A 20,981-nucleotide genomic window follows, 5' to 3' on the forward strand; every position below is an offset into this window, starting at 1 on the left:
GATTCAGCGCTAACCTGAGCAGCTAGTAGCAAGACACAATTAGCTTTACGCTGCCAGCCACTTAATCCACCGCTTGCATCAAGGACTTGCTTGGTTGGTAATATATCTTTACAAATCTTTGTAACTAAAAGTGCTTCTGCTGGTTCGTCACTTGGGATGATAGAAACATCGCCAGATTCTCCTATCTGACTAGATGACGTTTCACAAATGGAAGTAACCTCCTTGCCAAGTGGTTCCACGCGTGCAATGCACAGCGCTTTGTCTCTGGTGTGTTCTGTTTCACTTCTCAATTGTGATTCTCCCATCTTCGGCTGTGAAGGACTTGTGTTAAAATCAATATCACCAGTAATGGAGTTCTGCAACGTATGCTGCTTGGATTCTATGATGCCACCGGTAGTATCTAGCTCTGGTTCGCTAGTAAGTAAGCTTGTGTCACTTACGGTGTTTTTAGTATTGGCACCACCCTCACAATGTTCACCAAGAGCATCATGTACAGCATCACACGTTTCACCAGCTGTGATATCCGTACCTACGTGAGGCGCAGGCGCTGCAGCAGAGACACCATCTAGCATTCTCTGTATATCATCCAGTAAACCCTTAGGGTCACCTCCCGTAACATCTTTGTAAATCGATACAAGCTGAATTTCAGAAGCCAGAAGCTTCACGTGGAGCCAAATGGCAACATATATGCGGGCAACTTGATAGTTCACATCATTTTGTGTGTTTCCTACTGTATGCAAGATTTGAAATAGGAACCACCTCGTGACCTCAACCCTCATGTGGCATGGCATATTAGGAGCAAATTCGGAAGCCACTGTGTTGTACAAGTCATGTACATAATCTTCAAGATGATTGGTGAGGTAGTCATCATGATTAAGTTCCGGTATCTGAGCGACGACGGATGCCAGCTGTTGAACCAGAGACTCCATTCGTTTACCTTGGTGATCGTCTGAGGTAGTATGACTTTGATGTAGGAGCCAATCTTTGTTACTTTCAATCCTCTCGTGGAAAGCTCTGAAAAACGGGTACTGGAGCTCTAAAAATGTACAATCTACAAGACAAGATTCTGGCCCCCGTGGTTCTGGTATATCTTTTGCAGATATGTCAAATATGGCTTTGTCATGGAAACATGTTTGCCAAAATTCCACCGTATCTTCCGGCACTTCTGTAGAAAGAGGACTACTTGTCCAAGCGCTTAATCTTTCTAGTAGAATGACACTTCTCGCCAAAGGCTCCCTTACGCACTGTTTGATGTACTCTAACAATGCTCCACCCAGGGTAGAACACCTATATAGAAAGACAGGGTCTGAAGCAACATCGACTTGCCAACCTGTGTCAGACTCAACATTCTCTTGTTCTGACTTCTGAATGCAGTCTAGGATTTGCATCTTCAGGCAAATAACAATGTTGCTAGAATTAGCGACTTCAGATGCTAATTGCAGTGCACTCTCAACATCACGAGATTGATTTTCATACTTAATGCAGCTGAAGGACCACAGCAGCTGCTCTTGTACGATTGCTTCTACGTCCACGGATCCACTTAGCTGTTTTGACACTGTTCCTTGGAGGAGATCTTCAAGTGGCGGATTGGTAGGCTCAAGTGTGTCTAGAGTGAACTGTTCCCATCCACAAAGGAAATTGAACTGCCATGGGTGCATTTCAATATCCTCCTTCTCACCTCGATCTATGTGTACGATAATGCAAGCATGCTTCAACTCCGACTTTCCGTGATCTATTTCTGAGGCGTTCAGGTATTGAATCCTGTATTGATCAATCCTGTTCTTCGCCAACAACATGTGCGCAGCATCATGCGACGTGGTGCACTGCAAAACGAGTAGCTCTTCATCTGCCTCAAGCCAGAAGTGGCGCATCTGTGAAGCAAACTGCCTTTCAGACTTGAACTTGCTCAACTTTTCCACTTGAACCGTTGCAAGTACTTCCAGAGACCCACCTACGTCGGTATGTATGCTGCTGTGCGTATATATTACAGTACGTGAACATCTGGATGATATGGGTATTCCAGTGTTGTCAGGGTCAGATGACTGCTTTTGCAACATACTATGCGGACTAAAGACATAGTTTTCAAAGAACTCTCGTAGCCCATTTTGTAGTGGAAGTTCAAAATACAATTCTTGTAATGCCTCCACTTCTGTACGATCTTTCTGCGCTAACCTGGATTTAGAGGCTCGTAGTACCGCGTCAGGGCATGCCACCTTCATTAGATCTTCTTGACATCGTCGAGCCAAATCATGTGGTGTAATATCATTCGGTAAATCACTGTCTCTGCTTCGCAGGTACACTAAAGATGGGAGTGTGTCATTGTGTAGACCTAGGAACATGCTCTCTTGCGAAAATTGGAAACCCTCTACATGACAGATATCATCCATCCAGCGACGAATACATCCAATTGTTTCCACCTGGTGGTCCGTAAGGATATCGTTGAAGCGTAGTGTTTGTTTTTCAAATCGATTGAGAAATGGTGGATTTTGGTAATCAACTTTCTGCTCATCGACCAACACTATGCACCTGAAGCTTCTATGAACTTGACACATTGGATTACCGTATGGGCCCAACGCGACTCGGCAGCTTCTCTTTCTGCTCACGATGGTGTAATTCTGGTTTAGCATATCATACAGGCTTCCATATATGTTTTCAAGATCTCTCAGGACTAGGATTACTCCACGTTCCATGCAAAGGATTATTTCACTGAGCGTCGTGTAGCTATACTCTTCTGATATGTCATTCTGAAATCTGCTCCCAAATATTGTCACATGGTCTCTTCCTTTCAGAGTTTGTTCCAAGATGTTGAGAGCCGAGTCTCCACTAGTGATGAGCATTAAATGACGCGCTTGCCTATCATCCATATTCTCTTTGATCAGATCCATTGTTCCTGGTCTTGAATAAGGCTGTTGCAGAATTTCCATTTTGTCCATGAAGGAATTCATAATACGCGGCATCTCGAGCTTAAGTCCACCGAAATTGCGAAGTATGCCTTTCTCAATAATTGTCCCAGGGTCTCCCTGAAGCTGTTCCGATAACTGGATTGCAACGTATTTTACAAGGGAGTAGTAATCCCTAAGGCCATGGAAATTTGTGTATATCTGATCCACTTGATAGTCATTGTACGCTTCTGCAAGTTTAAGAAGTTTGTCTCCGCTAACGATGTGATGTAAATTTGATCCACTCTTCTTCTGGGCACTGTCATCACGGATTGACTTCGCTGTCTCTGCTAAGTCTTCTATTGTTGGCTCTGGTCTTGACAGATGGATAGCTCGGTTCATTTTGGCTGCATCCAAGGCCCAGTTTGAAATCCCAACCACTGCAATTGGTGGAAATCCTGCCACAGTTGGCTCTAATTGGCTATGCAAGACTTTCAGTGGATTGAAGCTAGAGACTTCGGCTAGACCAATTTCGTCTAGCAGGACTACAGGCATCACGTCCGGGTTGTGCTTTTTGTAGTTCTTGGCTTTATCAAAGACCTTGATGATACCTTCTGACGTAGAAGATTCCGAACCTTGATACGAAACCACATAGACAGGTGGTAGAGATTTGAAGTAACTGTCCTTTGAATCTCTTCCTCTCAGGTTACTTTTTATGAGTTGCATAGACAATGATTTGCTACATCCAGGTTTCCCGACTACGAAAACGGGCATTCTATTCAGGATTGAGACAAGCATAACAAAGACGTTTTCACGTAGGGCTTCGTTCTTGGCTATTCCCTCGGGAAGCTGCATTCTTTCGAGGATATTTAGTTGCTCAGCTCTAATCATCCGTTCAATATCGTCTTCTGTTACCTTCCAGTATGGTCTAGCTTTATCAAGTATATGTGCGATATTTTGACGGTACCGTAGTCTGTCTGCAGCCTTCGTCAGTCTTGAATGATAGCAGTGAGCTAAGGCAAGAATCATGCTTCTTATATCTAGTGTATTAGCATACACGAAATCCGCTTGTATGTGTGTAACACCCTTCTTTTTTAACATCCCAGTAAACCAACTAGCAAGATGCTGGCAACGGTTGACGTCTCTAAGGCTGACACAGTAGGTAGTTTCTTCCACTTTTCGCATAAAGTTCTGCGACATGACAACTAAGTCGACAAAAGTGTTGTCCTTAGCCTCTAGCATACGGCGGATGTAGGCTTCTTCATCTTTCTTGTCGAGAGATCCATAATCCCACACAAAATCCATCATTGTCTCCGGCAGTGGATGGACACGGTACACAAGTTTTGACATTTCGTCGCGTCGATTTTTACTATCGAGACCAGTTGATACGGCCGTGCCTTCTCTAAGGGTGTAAGGATTACATGCTGCAATGAAGATCAGATTGTTAGGCAATGGTTCGCCTTTCAGGGAATGGTGGCAGATGATCTCGTTAAGGAGTCCAAGGTGATCACACGTGTTGATTTCATCTAGAAATCCCCACACTTCTTGCTTTAGATTCTTGTTGGCCTGAGCTTGCAGATTGCTTACAAAGTCACAGATATTCTGCTCTGAGACTCCCGCATGTAGATTTAGGGTGTCGAATGCAATTTCACAAACTCGTGCCAGATATGTGACCAGCGTAGTCTTTCCACACCCAGTTTCACCCATAATGATGACAGGAATGCGTGCCTTGATGCGCATATAGATCAGTATCATCTTGAGCAGATTGTCCGGTGTCAATGCGTAGTTTTGTTGCATAGCTTGTAGCTTTTCTTTATCGAATTGAACTCGGGTATTTCTACACACTTTCTCTAGTATGTTATGTAGTTCGTCTTGGGACAAACTGTTGTAGTCTGGTAGTTTGCGCTTCATTTGGGTTTCGAACAACTCGCAGATATTAGTTGGGACTTGGCTCAATATACGGTACAATACTGAAATTGTTTGCGAGTCTTGACGATGGAAAACAACCAGTAAGTGGTTGCTATCAGCCCATTTCACCATTCCTTTCATTCTAGCTACCATTTGTGATGCTGACACGTCGGCGCCCGACAGGTAATCTAGCAAATCTGCTGCTGCAGAAGAACTAGTCTGACTCTCTAAAGACTGATTTTGCACCGATCGAGCAGTGAAATCCTTTGAAACTTCAAGAAGTGCTTGAACAAACTTGCTTCTAACATCGTTGCTACCACTTCCCAACATTGCTTTCAGGCTACCAGTGGTGAAATACAGTGAAGCTGACATTCGACGTAACTCCTGAGCAAATATCTCTAGAAAACTGTTGACAATCGTATATGACAGATCTTTGTTTGCTCCGAAGCAGGTTTCCAGAAGTGTACGACATTCTGCAGGAGGTAGAGAACTGACATGATTGCCACCTGTCAAGATTACATCTACATTGTCAAGTGTACCACTCCTCAACGCCTTCACATAGTGACACACAACTTGAAGTGGACTATTGATGTCTTTAGTTGTTATAAACGTCTTGAAGCCTTTCCATTCCAAATGAGTCCTTACGAAAGAACTGCAAATAGTCAAAGCGTTGCGGAGCTTGTCTTTTTGAGTATTGGCAACTTCTACCGTTATTCTCTTGGTTGGTGTCAAACACATGTGTGTTCCCGATACAGCCATTCCCATCACAACAATTTCAAACAGGAACGTATCCAGAAGCTTTGGGTCAGATACTGTTGAAATGTCTACGTGTAACACTTCCTTTGTCATTCCAGCTTGTGCTTTTAGCTGTTCAACAAGTCCCTCTTTGATAATCGGCCCACTAACAGGCATGCTGCGTGCTCCAAGATTAATCTGACAAGCCGAGTCTCGGACGTATTCCGTTTTACCGAGTCCAGGTTGAGAAGACGTCACAACTTCCACCCCAGGCCAACCGGTGTGTAAACATGAACTCATTTCCGCATCAGTGAATCCGTGCAAGCAGTGAGTGTAGTTTGGAGAAAACTGGTCAATGATGTGGTGGTAGCTGCCTCCGCAGCAAATCAGTGCAAGTAAGAAGTTGTCATCGTCTTCTTGAATTCCCTTGACTTCAGTTACAAGCCGAAATTGCGTCTCTGTTGGAAGGAGTTCTACATTAGCTAATACAAACAATTTGTCAGTTTTGAAATGACTACTAGCCCCAATACAACGTTGCAAAAGAAGAGCTATCTCTTCCCATGATGTTCCATGATGGCAAAATATCACCTGACTTGGTTCTGGCAAAACATTCGTTGTGTTGTTATATAATCTGAGGAGAACTGGTATAGTTTTGGTGCTGTTTTCTTCGAGTTCTGCCACAAAAACAGCCCCTTTCCGAACTTTGGTGTCCAACGTTGACTTTGTGAGTTGGTGATTTCCTGGTATCTGTCGACCTTCTGAAATGTTCATACTAAGCGTTTTCTCCAAAGCCATACCAAGATGAAATAGTCGTGCTTTTAGGTCCTTTAAATCTAGTGGTATCTGGTAGTCATCAATAAAATGATCATCTGGTGTAATACCAGTGTCAACAAAGCGAAAGAGGACGGCAAGTTCATCAGAACAAGAGCACAGGCCTTGGAAAAACTGGTCAAGTTGCAGAAGTTGCTTAGAATGAAAGAAGTTGAGGAAGTAGTATCGTTCCCTTGCTTCTTTTAGAATAGACTGCCATTTTTCAAATTTGCCTTTGAGACCAGTTTTCAGGTCTTCCAGTTCCTCTTTGGCGTGTACTTGCTCTTCAAAATGATGAAAACTAAAATGACCAGACTCACAAAGCCAATTGCAGAGATCTTTGATATCATTAGCTATGTTCACACAGCTAATAAACTCTTCAAAATCTGGAACGGGTAGTCTTGAATGATCTGCAGATTGTTCCTCGGTTGAGGATTCACTGATGTGTTTAGGTGTATTGACAGTAAGTAATGCTCTGCTGCGTAGGTCGTTCAACTGGTTCAGACCGTACGAAACTTCAGATATCTGCCCGGACTTTCCTCTCTTGTATGAAAGCACCACAATGCAATTCCACTTTCTTCATCCAATCTGAATTGGTAAATTCCTTGCTGAAGAGCGCTGTGGATGATCTCTTTTGTTATTTCCCCACGATTGGCAACATTGTTGTACAGGTCACGTAGGCTATGGACATTACTAACACATGAGTCGATCTTCGTTGGAAGTCCTTTTACTTCACTAGCAAGTTGCCGATTTTGTTTCACAGCTTCGATGAGTTTCTTTCCTTGTTGAGGAGGTTGTACTTTAAGAAGCTTTTCAAAATAACGTTTCACATCAATCAAGTCTGATACTGTAGACTCACTGACGTGCTGTTCTGAACGTTCTTCTACAGCATCGATGAGATTACGCAAGTCCTCATCGATAAGTGTGCTCAGGAAATCTACCAGTTCCTTGGAGCTTGCGAGCTGTTCTATAATGTCCCAATCGTCAGCGTCAAAGTCGTTTTCAATTCCTGACATTGTCTCAAGAGCATCCTGTAACTGCTGCAATGTTAGGCTTTCTTTTACCTGAAGACTTGAGAACTGACTTATTGCATTTTGTATGCTATCTTCGTCATCTTCTTCAACTTCAAAAGTGCCAAACATTGCCTTCAATTGACACGATCTTTGGCTTAAGTCGGGTAATTCAACCAAGCTCTTGAGGGCTTCTCCCATTTTGTGTGGAACTGACTTGTCAAATATTTCTCTAATCTCTTTCATCTCAGCATCAAGCCTCTCTTTGTCACTCACTCCATCCATCATGTTCTGAACGACCTGTGTCGATACATCCAAATCTTCGGAGAGTAAAATGCTGCAATGTTGCCGAAATGTCGGTATGCATACTTCTCTCAACACGTTTGCCAACGTTAGTGTATCGATAGCTTTGTGATGATTCAACACACCTAACATGGTGCGAGCAAGTGGATGTGAAGTATCGTCAGCGACCTCATCCTCATAATCGCTATCTTCTTTTCCATGTTCATCCTCACCATCACCTGTCGGCGATGATGGTAACTGCACATCTGAGCATGTTCCTTCTAGAATAGAGCGGCAAATGTTGAGAAATACTGTAGAATTGGCGTAACATTTCACGGCGTCTGCAAATGTGACCAAAGGAAACAACTGACCCCACCATGTTTCTTCTGTAGTTTTCTTTAACGTCATTAACCCTGCTGCGTCTGCTTTTCTTTGATCCTGAAGACGTTGTATCATGTCTTTTGCATCAGTTACTTGAATTGTGAACGCAAGGTGGTTTACACACTTGAAGAAGAGATGGAGATTATCAAGCCGTTCACGAAGAAGGTCAGCTGTATTTGAAATGTGATTAAATTCTTGCTTCAGTGATTTGGTATCTGCTGGTTGCTTCGATGCGGTAATTTCTAAGAGTTCCATGATTTTGTCCTTGTTTGTTAATAGATATTGTCTTACAAACTTGACTGTGATATTTCCTGCAAACAACATAGCTGAGAAGGCAGACAACGACTTCATAACAGCTTTACACTTTGGATGTTGCCGAATCTCATCACCATATTGCCCCGATGCTGCTAGAACCATTAACCAGAAATCTCCATCAGTTACTAATTTCATGATCGCTGCTTCCAATTTCACCGATGTGCCATCTTCTGGGGAATTGTCTAGAGACGACATAGGTAGTTCTTGAATCTCCAACATGGTCAGAATGACATCCCGTATGGGAATTGATGAAATGTTCAAGCTTCCATCACATCCTTGTAACTCCTTAAAGTGACTTTTACTCTCCCCTGTACTTTTCTTATTTTCGCGGAGGCGCTTCATTATGTGCTCGGCAACGATTTGCACCTCTACCAATTGAAAATCAGATTCACTTCCTTTCTTTAGCAGGGAACCAATGAGGAGGTCAAGAGACACTCCTTTCAGTATTTCATATGCCACTTGGTCGATGTTTGTTTTCAAATGTTCACAAGAACTTAAGTGGTCGCACGTTCTAGTCAGAGCTAGTGTTTTGTAAACCAGTCGGATTGATTTCACATCTGTTCTGGTTTTGCAATGTGCAAGTAAAGATTTGATGCCGATTTCAATAAGTTCCTGTGTCTTCTTTTCATCAGCACAGACAAGTATGTCCTTATCTGACAAGATCTTCGTGAAACACTCAAAAACGTTTGGAAAATATGCTTGCTTGAACATGCTTGTGACAACACATTTCAAGTCATCTGCCGATTCATACAAATCCCTACTTACAACTGCTATAATATGACTTCATTGTCATTTACGAACCACGTCTGATCTGTAAGGTGCTTAACTACGTGTATTCTTGCGATGTTTGCTAATTCTGTCAGTTTTGCCGAAATCATGTCTTGCCATATCTTGTAACGAATAGAGAACCTTCTTGCCTTGTTCTTGAGAATTTTGTTCAGCTGGTTCACCGCACGGTTTGTGATATCACTCCCCTCTTCGATAGGTATAACTGCATTATATGCAAGTAGAACCTCCTTGAGCACCCTGGTATCATGTACTTGTTCTATACATTGGATAACAAGTTTTTCAACTAGTATCGGTTTCTCTTTCAGTGTGTCTATGGCTTCCTTTAACACCTGTTGGTCACTTTCCCAAGATCTGATTGTCCATTGTAGTGATAAGTGCTTCGTCATATTCACGAGAGAGTCAACATCAAGCAGTTGATGGAAATACACCCATATGTATAGCCATGACCCCTGTACTGAATTCACCAACCATAAGCAAACTCTTGAAATGTCTTTAAAAACGGAATTAGGAAACTCATCGGCTGATGCCATTTGCAGAGTACGAATGATAAGTTTCAGACAGTTATCGCTAAAGATTCTCCTATCGATATGCTCATAAACACCGATCAGTTTTCCAAGTAGGACGGCCAAATACTTTATCTGGGGCTTAGTCATGTCACTAAGCTGTGAATCTAAATAAGGAAATATGGACTCTTGTATCCACAGAGCAACATCATTGATGTATTGATATTGCCGTGGCTCGCGTAGAGAGCCTGGAAAACCAACGCCCTCAACCAAAATCAAATCATCTCTCAAACTATCACTATTCACTGTTGGTACTATCAAGTCGGCATACACAACAGTACCTTGAGACACGATTTCGTCTACTAACGAAGTGTTATCGTTTCTGAATACATCATGGGTAAGTCTTGGTGGAGAAACGTGTCTTCTGTATGTCTCCTCTTTGTCCACTTTGATAGACCCAGTGATATAATGCCTGATTGTGTAGTGGTAAATGAACCCCTCTCTAATTGGTAGGCTTATTGTTTTCTTAGCAAGTCGCCATGTATGAATATGTTTCTTGAAAACATTGGGACGGATCCACTCAATATCCATGATGTGCTCAGACTCGGAACCGTTTGTTTCACTCTTGAGGATTAGTTTTACGCTAGCCACATTTTCCTCGCGTATAACAACTTGGAATGTCACACAGGCCTGTTTGAAAATAATAGATATAATTATTAAGAAACCCGGCTACAGTTTATTTTACCTCCAGAGAGGTGATATACTGAAACATTGGTCAGCTTAGTCCGGCTGCTGTAAACTATGGGTTAAATGGTTTTGCTTCGCTAATTATTATGGGTGGTACAAAATGATATTCTTCAGGGTGTAGAATTGTTACACCTGGGCAATTTAGGAATTTCAAGGTCAAAGTCTACATAACTCTCAAATTTGAAAACTTCAAATTTCGATTAAAGAGTTTGACTTCAATACTACACTATTTCCGCTCACCTCGAACGTTTTCGATAGGTCGATTAACCAGCTTTAAATCTTGCATCATGAACATTATCATAACAGGACAAGATAAATTTGTTTGCCGAATTTTCAGCATGTTCAGGGGGTAATATTTAATTACATTTCTCAGTTTGAAACACAAGTGCTAGTCATCAAGGGATCATCCCGGTTCAGTCATGTGTCGAGTTGAGTCATTTGAGATTCAAGTAACCAAATTCCTAGTCGAGTCGAGTCATTTGGGTCACGTCACTGCAAATCTAATATAAATCAAGTTGTTTAATCATTTGAAGTAAGCAGCACATGACACACGTAATATATATTTAACGTAGTGTTTCAGTAAACAACAATGTGTTCCGTTAATTCATTATATTGGTTCATGTTAATGACACATGACTCGACAATTGATGTTACTTGACTCACATGACGTCCACATTCATTGAAATGAATCGACTCGAACTATATTCAGATTACTCGACTCGACCTCATTGAAATGACTCGACTCGTGGTACGTTATGTTATCCTTAATCTATGGCGCTCCACGTACCATTGTGCATATACAATGCTTGCTATTAGTTAGGGCTATTGTCGACAGGGCTGTTGGCGACAAAGCAATTTTTGCGATTGTCGACAAGCATGGACTAATTGTCGACAAAGATTAGTCATTAAAAATATTAAAGATAAGCTTAAGATCACAATTTATTTCCACAAAATAACTTCTTGGTATTAAAAAAGCAATAATTGATATTTACACTCGATCTATGAGAAATTAACTAAAATTCCAATAATGATAACCAAATGACACCTAGAGTCGTGCTAACTGAGTCGATTAACACATGAGATGAGTACAAATTTGAAAACCTTAAAGCAATATTGTAAAATATTGGAATTCGTGCCAAGAGGAGGTAAAACAGAAAATCGCTGTTTCATTCCAGCGCCTATATCGTCATCAATCATGTCAATGCGTGTATCAGTCTGTTGATTGTTAATGAGGTTGGTCGGCGTCACGCATGGACATATAAATAAGACGTATAACAAAAGGACGCAGAAAAATATACGCCTAACTTATACGTCAATGATTCCCGCGAGCAACGAAACAATTCAGCCACCAAGTTCGACTGATATTAAGGTCTTGCTTTTTGCAGGATATTTGAGTTCATTAAAATCGTGTAAAAATCAGATCCAGAAATTTGAAAAACCGTTCATTTAAGACTGGTAAGTGTCTCCAGAACCCCCTTCAGGGAACACAAAAAGCGCTCGATAGTATTTTTTATCAATAACAACGTGGCGGGTGCTCAAATGATGTTAAATTATTGAATAAAAAATAAACATTTAACTTTTAATTTATATCAGCTGATGATGACTCTCCTAAAACTGACCCTAAATCATACCTGATTTGAATCAACGTCTATCCCATTGTCATACTCAGTGGTAGGCCTCACTAGCCTGTTTTTCAGCTTTGAGTCTGACGCTGTGTCAGGTAACGGTTGGACAGGGTTGCTGGTCATATCATCCTTTGGTAAGGTGGCCTGTTATAAAAGCACATATTAATGAAAACTAACACTTATTTTTCAAATCATATACTTTGAAAACTTTATTAATTTTATTGTTGTTAATGAGTAATGTACGTTTTACAAAGGTGATATTTGAATTCTTCTACACGCTCGTTATGACACGATCAATGCAATTTTTACCAAAGCTCACTACCATTCGCAAGATTGTATGAACTACCAAACGCAACAGTTTGAAATAGTGTCTAACCTAAAGCCGAGTCGGAGCTAGCGGTGCTTATGCTCAAATATTGAAGAAAATAAAACCCACTGTGCCCTGTGGTAAATCCGACCAGCATAATTAACCAGTACATTACACCGCGAAAATAATTTACAAGAAAATATTCCATACATCAACGTAATATAATGATGATAGTAAATCCCCGGGGGGCACTTCCATGACAGATATGCATCATGTGCCTCGGGATAGACCCCCTTTTTCAAACCGGCTTGTACCCAATGACCCCCTTTTTTGTGTTATGGTCCTGACTATTACCCAATGACCCCCTTTAAAAATATTCATGTACTCAATGACCCCCTTTTTCTATTTCCTGCTATACCCAATGACCCCCCTTTTAATTCCCAAATTTAGGTGGTATTTGTGTTCTCCTCCAGAAATAATGAGATTTTTCACATTTCCAAGGTGGCCAAGTTGTTTTTACGCAGTTTGGCACTTATTTATGTGTACTTAATGATACTCTTTTGGCAAAGTTTGGCACTTATTTATGTGTACTTAATGATACTCTTTTGGCAATCCTGTACTCAATGACTCCCATTTTACTTTTTGTTACCATGACCATCCTTTTTTCAAAGTTTCATACCGAATGACCCCATTTTTATTCAGGTTGTGTACTGAATGACCCCATATTTTTGATTGAACAGATTCATCAGGATCGGTATAGTAAACTGGTTAACAAAGTTCCTTGTATCTGATCCAGAAAGTTCACTTACTTGTGTACGTTTCAACAACACCTGTTGTCTTTATCAACACTTGATTATATCACACATATATGATGACTTTCTGAAACAGGGACCTAAAAAATCCCTTGGAGGAAAATCAACTGGCAACTCTAAGATCAACGCTGGAACTACTTCTAGCGTCGGTTGTCAGTAGCAGTCACTACCAATCAAGTGTTGATAAAGACAACAGGTGTTGTTGAAACGTACACAAGTAAGTGAACTTTCTGGATCAGATACAAGGAACTTTGTTAACCAACCCCATATTTTTGTAATTGTACATTTGACCTGAATGCCCCTACTTTTAACATGGCCGAGGCACATCCCTGCCATTTCAGATAGGGAGTGCCTCCCCCGGGAGTAAATCGTGTATTTTCACTGCCTGTTTGAAGCAGATCACATTATACATGTAGACCTATATAATTCACCTGTTTGGCTGTGTACGCTCTTCATTATATCTTCGTGTCTTACCTCTTCTATTTCTACAGTAGGTATCATTCCAGTGTTTGGTGCGTGGGAAATGGGGCGATTATCCTGGGTCGACGATGAAGGTGGGTACTTGATATCGGCTGATTCCATTATGTTCCCTTCACTTGCCTAGCAAAACAACAAGATATAGATACTACTAGTACAGTATTTCAAGAATAGACAATCCTGCTGAAATGATCGCTGCAAGCATTGCTTCCACTCTGGGCGACATGTATAAACATAACAAGGAATACGAGTTTTATCAGGTATGGGGATGGAGCATGACCTCTACCCCCTATCCAAACTAAACTTGACTATCAACTTAAGGACCTATAAAAATTAAACTTTCGGGATATTCCCGATCTTAATGCATGTAGGCCTAACACTCTTCATTCTCATTTTTTAAGGATGGACTCACCTTAACTTAGCCAACTACTCAATGTTGCTTTAAATGCATGCAAACATTAATATTTAATATTTACATGAACAGTTAGAGAGACTTACATAATTGTCTTTCTTCACCGATGTAGACCATGCTTCCGACTTGGAAACCTCAGCTGACGATTTTGGTGATCCTTTACTCGGGTGTCCTGTGATCGATTTTTCTGCCATTGCGGGCTTCTCACTGATGTCAACTAGAGGTTCTGCAGGTTTCGTGAATAGCGCGACAACTTCTTTCACGTCCGTTTTTTGTTTAGCTGATTTTGCCGTTTTCACAAGATTATGCAGGATAGTGTCTACATCGTCTCTGCTTTTATATCCCTCTTGTATCCTCGGGATTATCAGACTTGTTAACGCACTCGTTTGTAGTTTTGCTCCATTCATTGTTTCACTGAGTTCCATCAGTCGATTTACTTCAAAGAGATATGGAAAGTAAGTAGCGGCATATATCCAGTGGTCTTTCTTCGTTGCCTCCAAAGTCTGTATTGCTGTAACTCTTAGCCTTTCGTGAGACCACTTTGTTAGCTCGCTGCGTTCAATGTTTTCAAGGGCTCCAAGAATGAGCTTGTACATGTGCGCTGTAATATCATCCATATCACGAATGTGCAAATTGAGCTCATTTGCAAGCCTGCCATGCAACGCACACATTAGCACAAGCTTATGTGGAGATTGGGAATAGCTCTGAAATGGTTTCCCAATCCACTTGCGTATTTTTGCCACCTCAACAGTATCCTCGAAAAGTTGTGCGTTGAACACCCGACTTAAATGTTCCAGTTCATGAAGCGACCGTTTCAGATCATTGATATCTTTCACACTATCGACTAGATTTTGCAGATGGCAATTTGTCAGTCCTGAAAACACCGATGTAAAATCGGTACCAGGTGGAGGTTCAAAAACATCACGGCAAGTGTGAATGTTTTCAGGTAAGCTTCGAAATCTCTGTTCGAAGTATGGTGTTGTAGAAAATAACAATTCTTTCGCCTTTTTAATAAAAGCATTATTTGATTTTGGACCCACCGCGACTAGGTAACTGTATTGTGAAACATTCTTCGGAACGTATTCTTTTGTCGCCCATATCCCTCTCTTCTGGTTTTTACATGGGAGCTCAGTTCTTTCTCCCAAGGTGTCGTATGTTAGCACTGTAACTTCGGTAGGCTTCAGATCTCCAACAGAGAGTCTGAAAGAAACCTGAAATTATTGTAAAAATAACGATTTTATTTGAATTCATCATAGGTCCTAAATATTGAAACAAAAAATAACTTAAACACCGCGCAAAACTCCGTGCCGATCATGCCGACTCAACCTCGAACTAGTCCAATTTTAAAAGTGACAAACTAGCCTATACAAGGCGCAAAAAAAATTCTTAAAAAACAGCAGTTTTTATTTCAGTTTTTACTTCCCTGTACTTGTCATAACTTTCATTCTATTTGTCAGCTCTTTTGTTTCAGTTTTCTTTTGTTCCTTTTGTTTTAATTAAAGGCACGCATAAATTAGCCATTCACCACTCTCAAAGCAGATGTCTAGTCCGTGGACTTTTGAATAGACCAGCTAACCCTTAAAACTGGACTTTCATCTAATTAAATGCTTGTAACTTTGCTTCTTGAAGTCACATTTGATTCAATGGGGTTTCATAATGTGCCGGATTAAATAGTGCATCTATTAAAAACAAATTTACCCCAATATTGTTCATTTTTGAAATTGTGGTTATTTTTCCAAGTGTAAGGATACTTTTTTGGCACAGTATACAATTATACATGTGTGAACATACCGTCGTCACTTTGCTATGTTTTTGCTGGATAATAAAACGATGTTGAAGGTCTTTGGTTTTTGAACGGAAGTGACCCCTTAATGACCTTTGACCCTAATCTAAAAATACCCAGCAATGTATATGTGAATGCCACAGAGGAGAGAGAAAACAGAGCCCGTACAATCAGTCAAAGTCTCCGCATCATCCGATAATGAGGGCTGATTGTTCCATGAAATGCGACAGGCGAGACTGCTACGCAATTACTGCGTATTTTCACGGTCTATCGCGTAATCGCGAAAATACGCAACGCTCTATCGCGTATACGCGAAGGCACGCAGCGCTGGCGTGATTGTTAGACACGGCACGATCGAACAATCGGCCGTCATGAATATGCTAGAAATCACACTATACAATACACGGGGACTTTGACTGTTGATACATGATCTGTAGTAGTCTGTGGTGAATGCAAGGCCCTCAGATTAATAAATAAACAGATTGGAATTTTCCATGCCTGTGCCCTCTAAGCGTACTCGAATTCAGCTAAAGCGTTCAGACCTGGCGACATCGCGCGAAGTTTCTTTTGTGTACGCTCCAAGTGGTACGCTCGCGCTATTTGCGCTATTTTTTAGGTTTGCTCACGCGGTACCTGAATTATCGTCGATCCCCATGGGCAACATGCCAAATTTCCACGGTATGGCAAGGCCACTCTGCTGTGTTTATTTTTCGAAATAAATTGTTTTCAAGGTGTTTGGTTTTAAACAGTAAGTCACCCCTTAACGACCTTTGACCTTAATCTGGAACACCCTAAAGACATTGAGTAACAACAATGCATCTGTGGAATTGACTTCACTCTGCTACGTTATTTCTAAAAGGAGAAGAATTTTGAATATTTTTCGAGCATTTTTGGTTTCTGACCGGAAGTGAGCTCTTAATGACCTATTTAAAAAAAATTAATTTGTTCGGGTTTTGACAACCCTGGATAACCCAAGAAAGCTTCTATTGAAGCTTATTTCCATTGGAATCCATTTGAACACCGGGCGGGTTGGGAACAGTCAAGGGTTAACACCCTCTTCTTTTCGAAACTGGCTGCGAGATACATGTACAGGTATGGCTCTCTGCACACGGGACCGATGGCTTAACGTCTCCTCCGAAGGACGGAGTACTTTCATGATTCATTTACCCAATTCTAAATGAACCATGGGGAGAGCGGAAGTCTGAATTTAATCTACAGAAGTTGCCAATTAATTTCAGACTTTTTTTTCAAGTCAATATCCCAGCAAATCGCCAACGTCATGCACTAAAGGCAAGTACCCTAACCATTGCGCCACGCTCCCCCATGACCCTATGACCCCAAATAAAACATACCATGTGTGCACTATGTAATAACAAGTCATGTGTGAACATATCGTTACTGTGCTGTTTTTCTGGCTAATACAAAATGTTGAATGTATTTTGTTTTTGACCGGAAGTGACCTCTTATTATGTGTACAACTATTAGACACTGGCTAAAGCCGATGTATGTGTGCAAGCGACGTCATTGTGTTATGTAATTGGTAGAAGAAGAAGCATTTTGTGTGAAAATCAAATGTTGGCCATAATAACCTTTGGATGATCTTTGACCCCGAGTTGGTCAATTATTTTGCTATCTTTTGTGGGTGTGGCGCTATTCATGTTTACATGTTTTCAAAAGCGCTCGATAATAGGCACCTATGCTTATTATCGAATTTTCGCGGTATTCAATAATTGTATAAAAAAATGCAGCTTTATATCTTGATTTGATATTTGTGGGGAAATGCATTATGGTATGTAAATCATGGAAACAAATTTAAAATCTAAGATATTTGAAAATACAATATCATAGGTCAAAAACCTTTGGTTTCAGGAAGTTGTTATGATTGACTTTTTTGATATACACATTCATATCAATGTATTGGTATTCTTTTTATTTCAAATACATTATCTTCATTTTTTTTTTAATTTAATTTTTTACCATGTATAATTAACTTGTTTGGTCAAATTTTAGCAAAATAATCAAAATAATCCATTTTCCCCTAATATTGCATCAAGATTTTTAGGGGAAAAAAGGATAAAAAATCACAAAAACTGCATTTTTCAACCCAAATATCTCAGCTCACGTCACTTTTCAGAAATGCCAGCCGGGTTAAACAGAAAGACGAGACTAACTATTCCTAACCTGGCTGGCACCTTTGTCTAAAAAAAGTTGCACGAAAATCTTAAATAGAGCAGATAGACCGATGTGGCCTCTCTACTATCTATGCTATGATACAAATGCAGCAGTTTATAATTATTGACCTTACCTCCCGGTCTTTGCGGACTGCCATCATGCCTTCGCGTGTGTGTTCTAGTTTGCGTTACGTCCACATCTTTGCCGGGCATCTTTGTATAGGCTAGTCATCACAGATCCTGGAGAGAAATTATGAAGCTTGTTGGTTGCTCTACGAATAAAAATGAAGATTATTATGTTCACTACTCAGGTATATGATATTGAATTCTAGCTAATTTTTTATAGTCCAATAAATTCACGTAACCATGTTAAATTTGCCGTATTTTGGTAGAGATACAATACTTGCTTGGGTTTAATAACAATGTGTTCTCTAGAATCTTTTTGTTTTATTTCTTCTTTAACCTGGGACACTCAATCAGTTGAAAACACAATTAATCATCTGTTCTTCCTTGAGGCCCAGGGATCAATACAACATTTACATAACATAATTATTAAGGTTTTAAAAATACTACATACATTCAAATACACAATAATATTGCAAATTTTGATAAATACAATGCTTACAAAATAAATCAAATTACAATGTAACTTTACAACATGTTTAAAATACTATTAATATTACATACATAGGCAAAACATATAGAATAAAGGATCAAATATAAACATTAAAACTACTTAAAAGATAAAACACTACAAAAATCAACCTATGAACCAGCATAGCTATAAAACAATAATAATTATAATATTATTCAAAACTATCGATTGCACCAAATACAAACTAAATAATTCATTTAATGTCAAATACAAATAATTCAATATGGAAACTGATTGCACAAAATAGTAGTAAGGCCTAGCATGATAGTATAAATACAACTCAAACAAATCTTGCAAAATAAACGAATGAACCAAAATATGAAACAAATTTAAAGACTACAATTTAAGAATCATAAAATTGAGAGTTGTATATTGTTTTGAAAGTTGCTGTGCTAATTGGGAGAGGTGATTTCAGTTTAGGATCAAGTGAGTTCCAGGCCTTAGCCCCTCTGAATAAGAATGAGCGTCTCTCATAAAGATTTAGAAAAAGTATAGTTTGACCTATGACCTTTGTGGTTTCATACTCCCCAAGATATTATTTTCTGCGAGTTATAGCACAATCGGAGCAACATTGAATTTGATTTGACCTCAGATGACCTTTTCGGTTTCATACTCCCGAAGTGGCAGGGATCATTTTCTCCGAGTTACAGCCCAATCGAAGCAATTTCAAATTTGACCTGACCTTTGACTTCATCTTCAGATGACCTTCGCAGTTTCATATTCCCCAAGTGTCAGGGATCATTTTCTCCTAGTTACAGCCCGATCGGAGCAACTTTGAATTTGATCTGACCTTTGACCTCCCAAGTGCCAGGGATTGTTACCCTGAGTTATAGTCCGATCGGAGCAACTTTTAATTTGAATTCTTTGACCTCGGATGACCTTTGCAGTTTCATACTCCCCAAGTGTCAGGGATCATTTTCCCCGAGTTACAGCCCAACCGGAGCAACTTTAAATTTGACCTGACCTTTGACCTCGGATGACCTTTGCGGTTTCATACTCTCCAAGTGTCAAGGATCCTTCTGAAATTCTTCAGAAGGATCTTTCCTCTCTTTGTACCTGGGCCGAAAAATGGCAAATGAAATTTAATACCACCAAATGCAAAACTGTCAGGATTACAACCAAAAAGCACCCACTAATCAAATCGTACAACATGTGTAATGATCAACTGGAACAAGTCCCTCATCATCCCTATCTAGGTGTTGAAATATCGCATAATCTTAAATGGACTTTCCACCTGAATAATATAATTGCCAAAGCAAATAAGGCTCTCTGGTTTGTTCGTAGGAACCTTTGGCGATGCCCGCAGAAAGTTAAGGAGCAACTCTACTTCGCCCTTGTAAGACCTCATTTAGAGTTTGCCTGTGCTGTGTGGGACCCACATACAACAACAGACGTCCAAAGATTGGAAATGATACAGCACAGGGCTGCTCGGTTTGTTACCAAAATTTACAGTAGAGCCAAGGGTTCCATGACAGAAATTCTCAAAAAATTAAAATGGCCAACACTGGAACAACGTAGAAAGCAATCTCGTTTAACCACCATGTTTAAGATACAAAATGAAACCATTGCCATACCCATACCGGATTATATTAATCGCCAATCAATGAAAATCACAAGGCAATACCATCCTGCCAAATTCAGAGTTGTCAAAACCAACAGCAACGTTTATCCTCGTACAATACAGGACTGGAACGACCTCCCTTCAAATATCCTCAACATAACCAGCACTGAAAGTTTCAAAGTAACTTTGAATTTGACCTAACCTTTGACCTCAGATGACCTCTGCGATTTTATACTCCCCAAGTGCTGGGGATTGTTTTCCCCGAGTTACAACCCATCGGAGCAATGTTACATTTGACCCGACTTGACCTTTGACCTCGGATGCCCTTTGTGAATTCATACTCTCCAAGTGTCAGGGATCATTTTCCCCGAAATGCAGACTAATCAAAGCGATTTTGAATTTGACCTGACCTTTGATCACAGATGACCTTTGCGGTTTCATACTCCTTAAGTGCCAGAGATTGTTTTCCGTTTCAGCTCCATTGAAACAACTTTAAATGTGACCTAACCTTTGAACTTGGATGAACTTTGCGGTTTCATACTCCCCAAGTGTCAGATATTATTTTCTCCGAGATATAGCCCAATCTGAACAACGTTGAATTTGATCTGACCTTTGACCTCGGATAACCTTTGCGGTTTGACCAAGTGCCGGTCACAAAATGAGCCCTAATAAGCCTTTGACCGTTGACCCCTATCTTTGTAGAAGTTATATTAAGCTTGGGTCAGTGCTTCTTGTGGCCAAGTTTGATATAAAATTGGATCAATTTAGACCATATCTATTGGTCGAGCTATGAGTTTAATAATTGGTCCAATATTTTAA

The 20,981-nt window shown here is 40.3% G+C and overlaps 1 protein-coding gene across 1 annotated transcript; it reads right to left on the reverse strand.

Annotated features, from left to right (window-relative positions):
• Positions 1-9,090: 9,090 nt before the first annotated feature.
• Positions 9,091-18,174, reverse strand: LOC140164271 (uncharacterized). Its single transcript, XM_072187540.1, has 5 exons — positions 18,081-18,174; positions 14,079-15,203; positions 13,578-13,703; positions 11,991-12,128; positions 9,091-10,302 (listed from the first exon to the last, which is right to left on the reverse strand). Exons 1-5 carry the CDS (start codon positions 18,105-18,107, stop codon positions 9,091-9,093), a joined length of 2,628 nt encoding a protein of 875 aa, XP_072043641.1. The 5' UTR covers positions 18,108-18,174.
• Between the last annotated feature and the right edge of the window lie 2,807 nt (positions 18,175-20,981).

The sequence above is a fragment of the Amphiura filiformis genome, chromosome 11 (assembly GCF_039555335.1).
Source record: "Amphiura filiformis chromosome 11, Afil_fr2py, whole genome shotgun sequence".
NCBI classification, from domain to species: domain Eukaryota; kingdom Metazoa; phylum Echinodermata; class Ophiuroidea; order Amphilepidida; family Amphiuridae; genus Amphiura; species Amphiura filiformis.

Excerpts from the sequence above, each read along its gene's own strand:
- LOC140164271 (XM_072187540.1), bottom strand. The coding sequence starts at position 18,107 with ATGATGGCAGTCCGCAAAGACCGGGAG. Across the intron at positions 15,204-18,080 it reads CAGTCCGCAAAGACCGGGAG|GTTTCTTTCAGACTCTCTGT; the intron begins GTAAGGTCAATA and ends CAATAATTTCAG. Across the intron at positions 12,129-13,577 it reads CTACTGTAGAAATAGAAGAG|GCCACCTTACCAAAGGATGA; the intron begins GTAAGACACGAA and ends CTTTTATAACAG.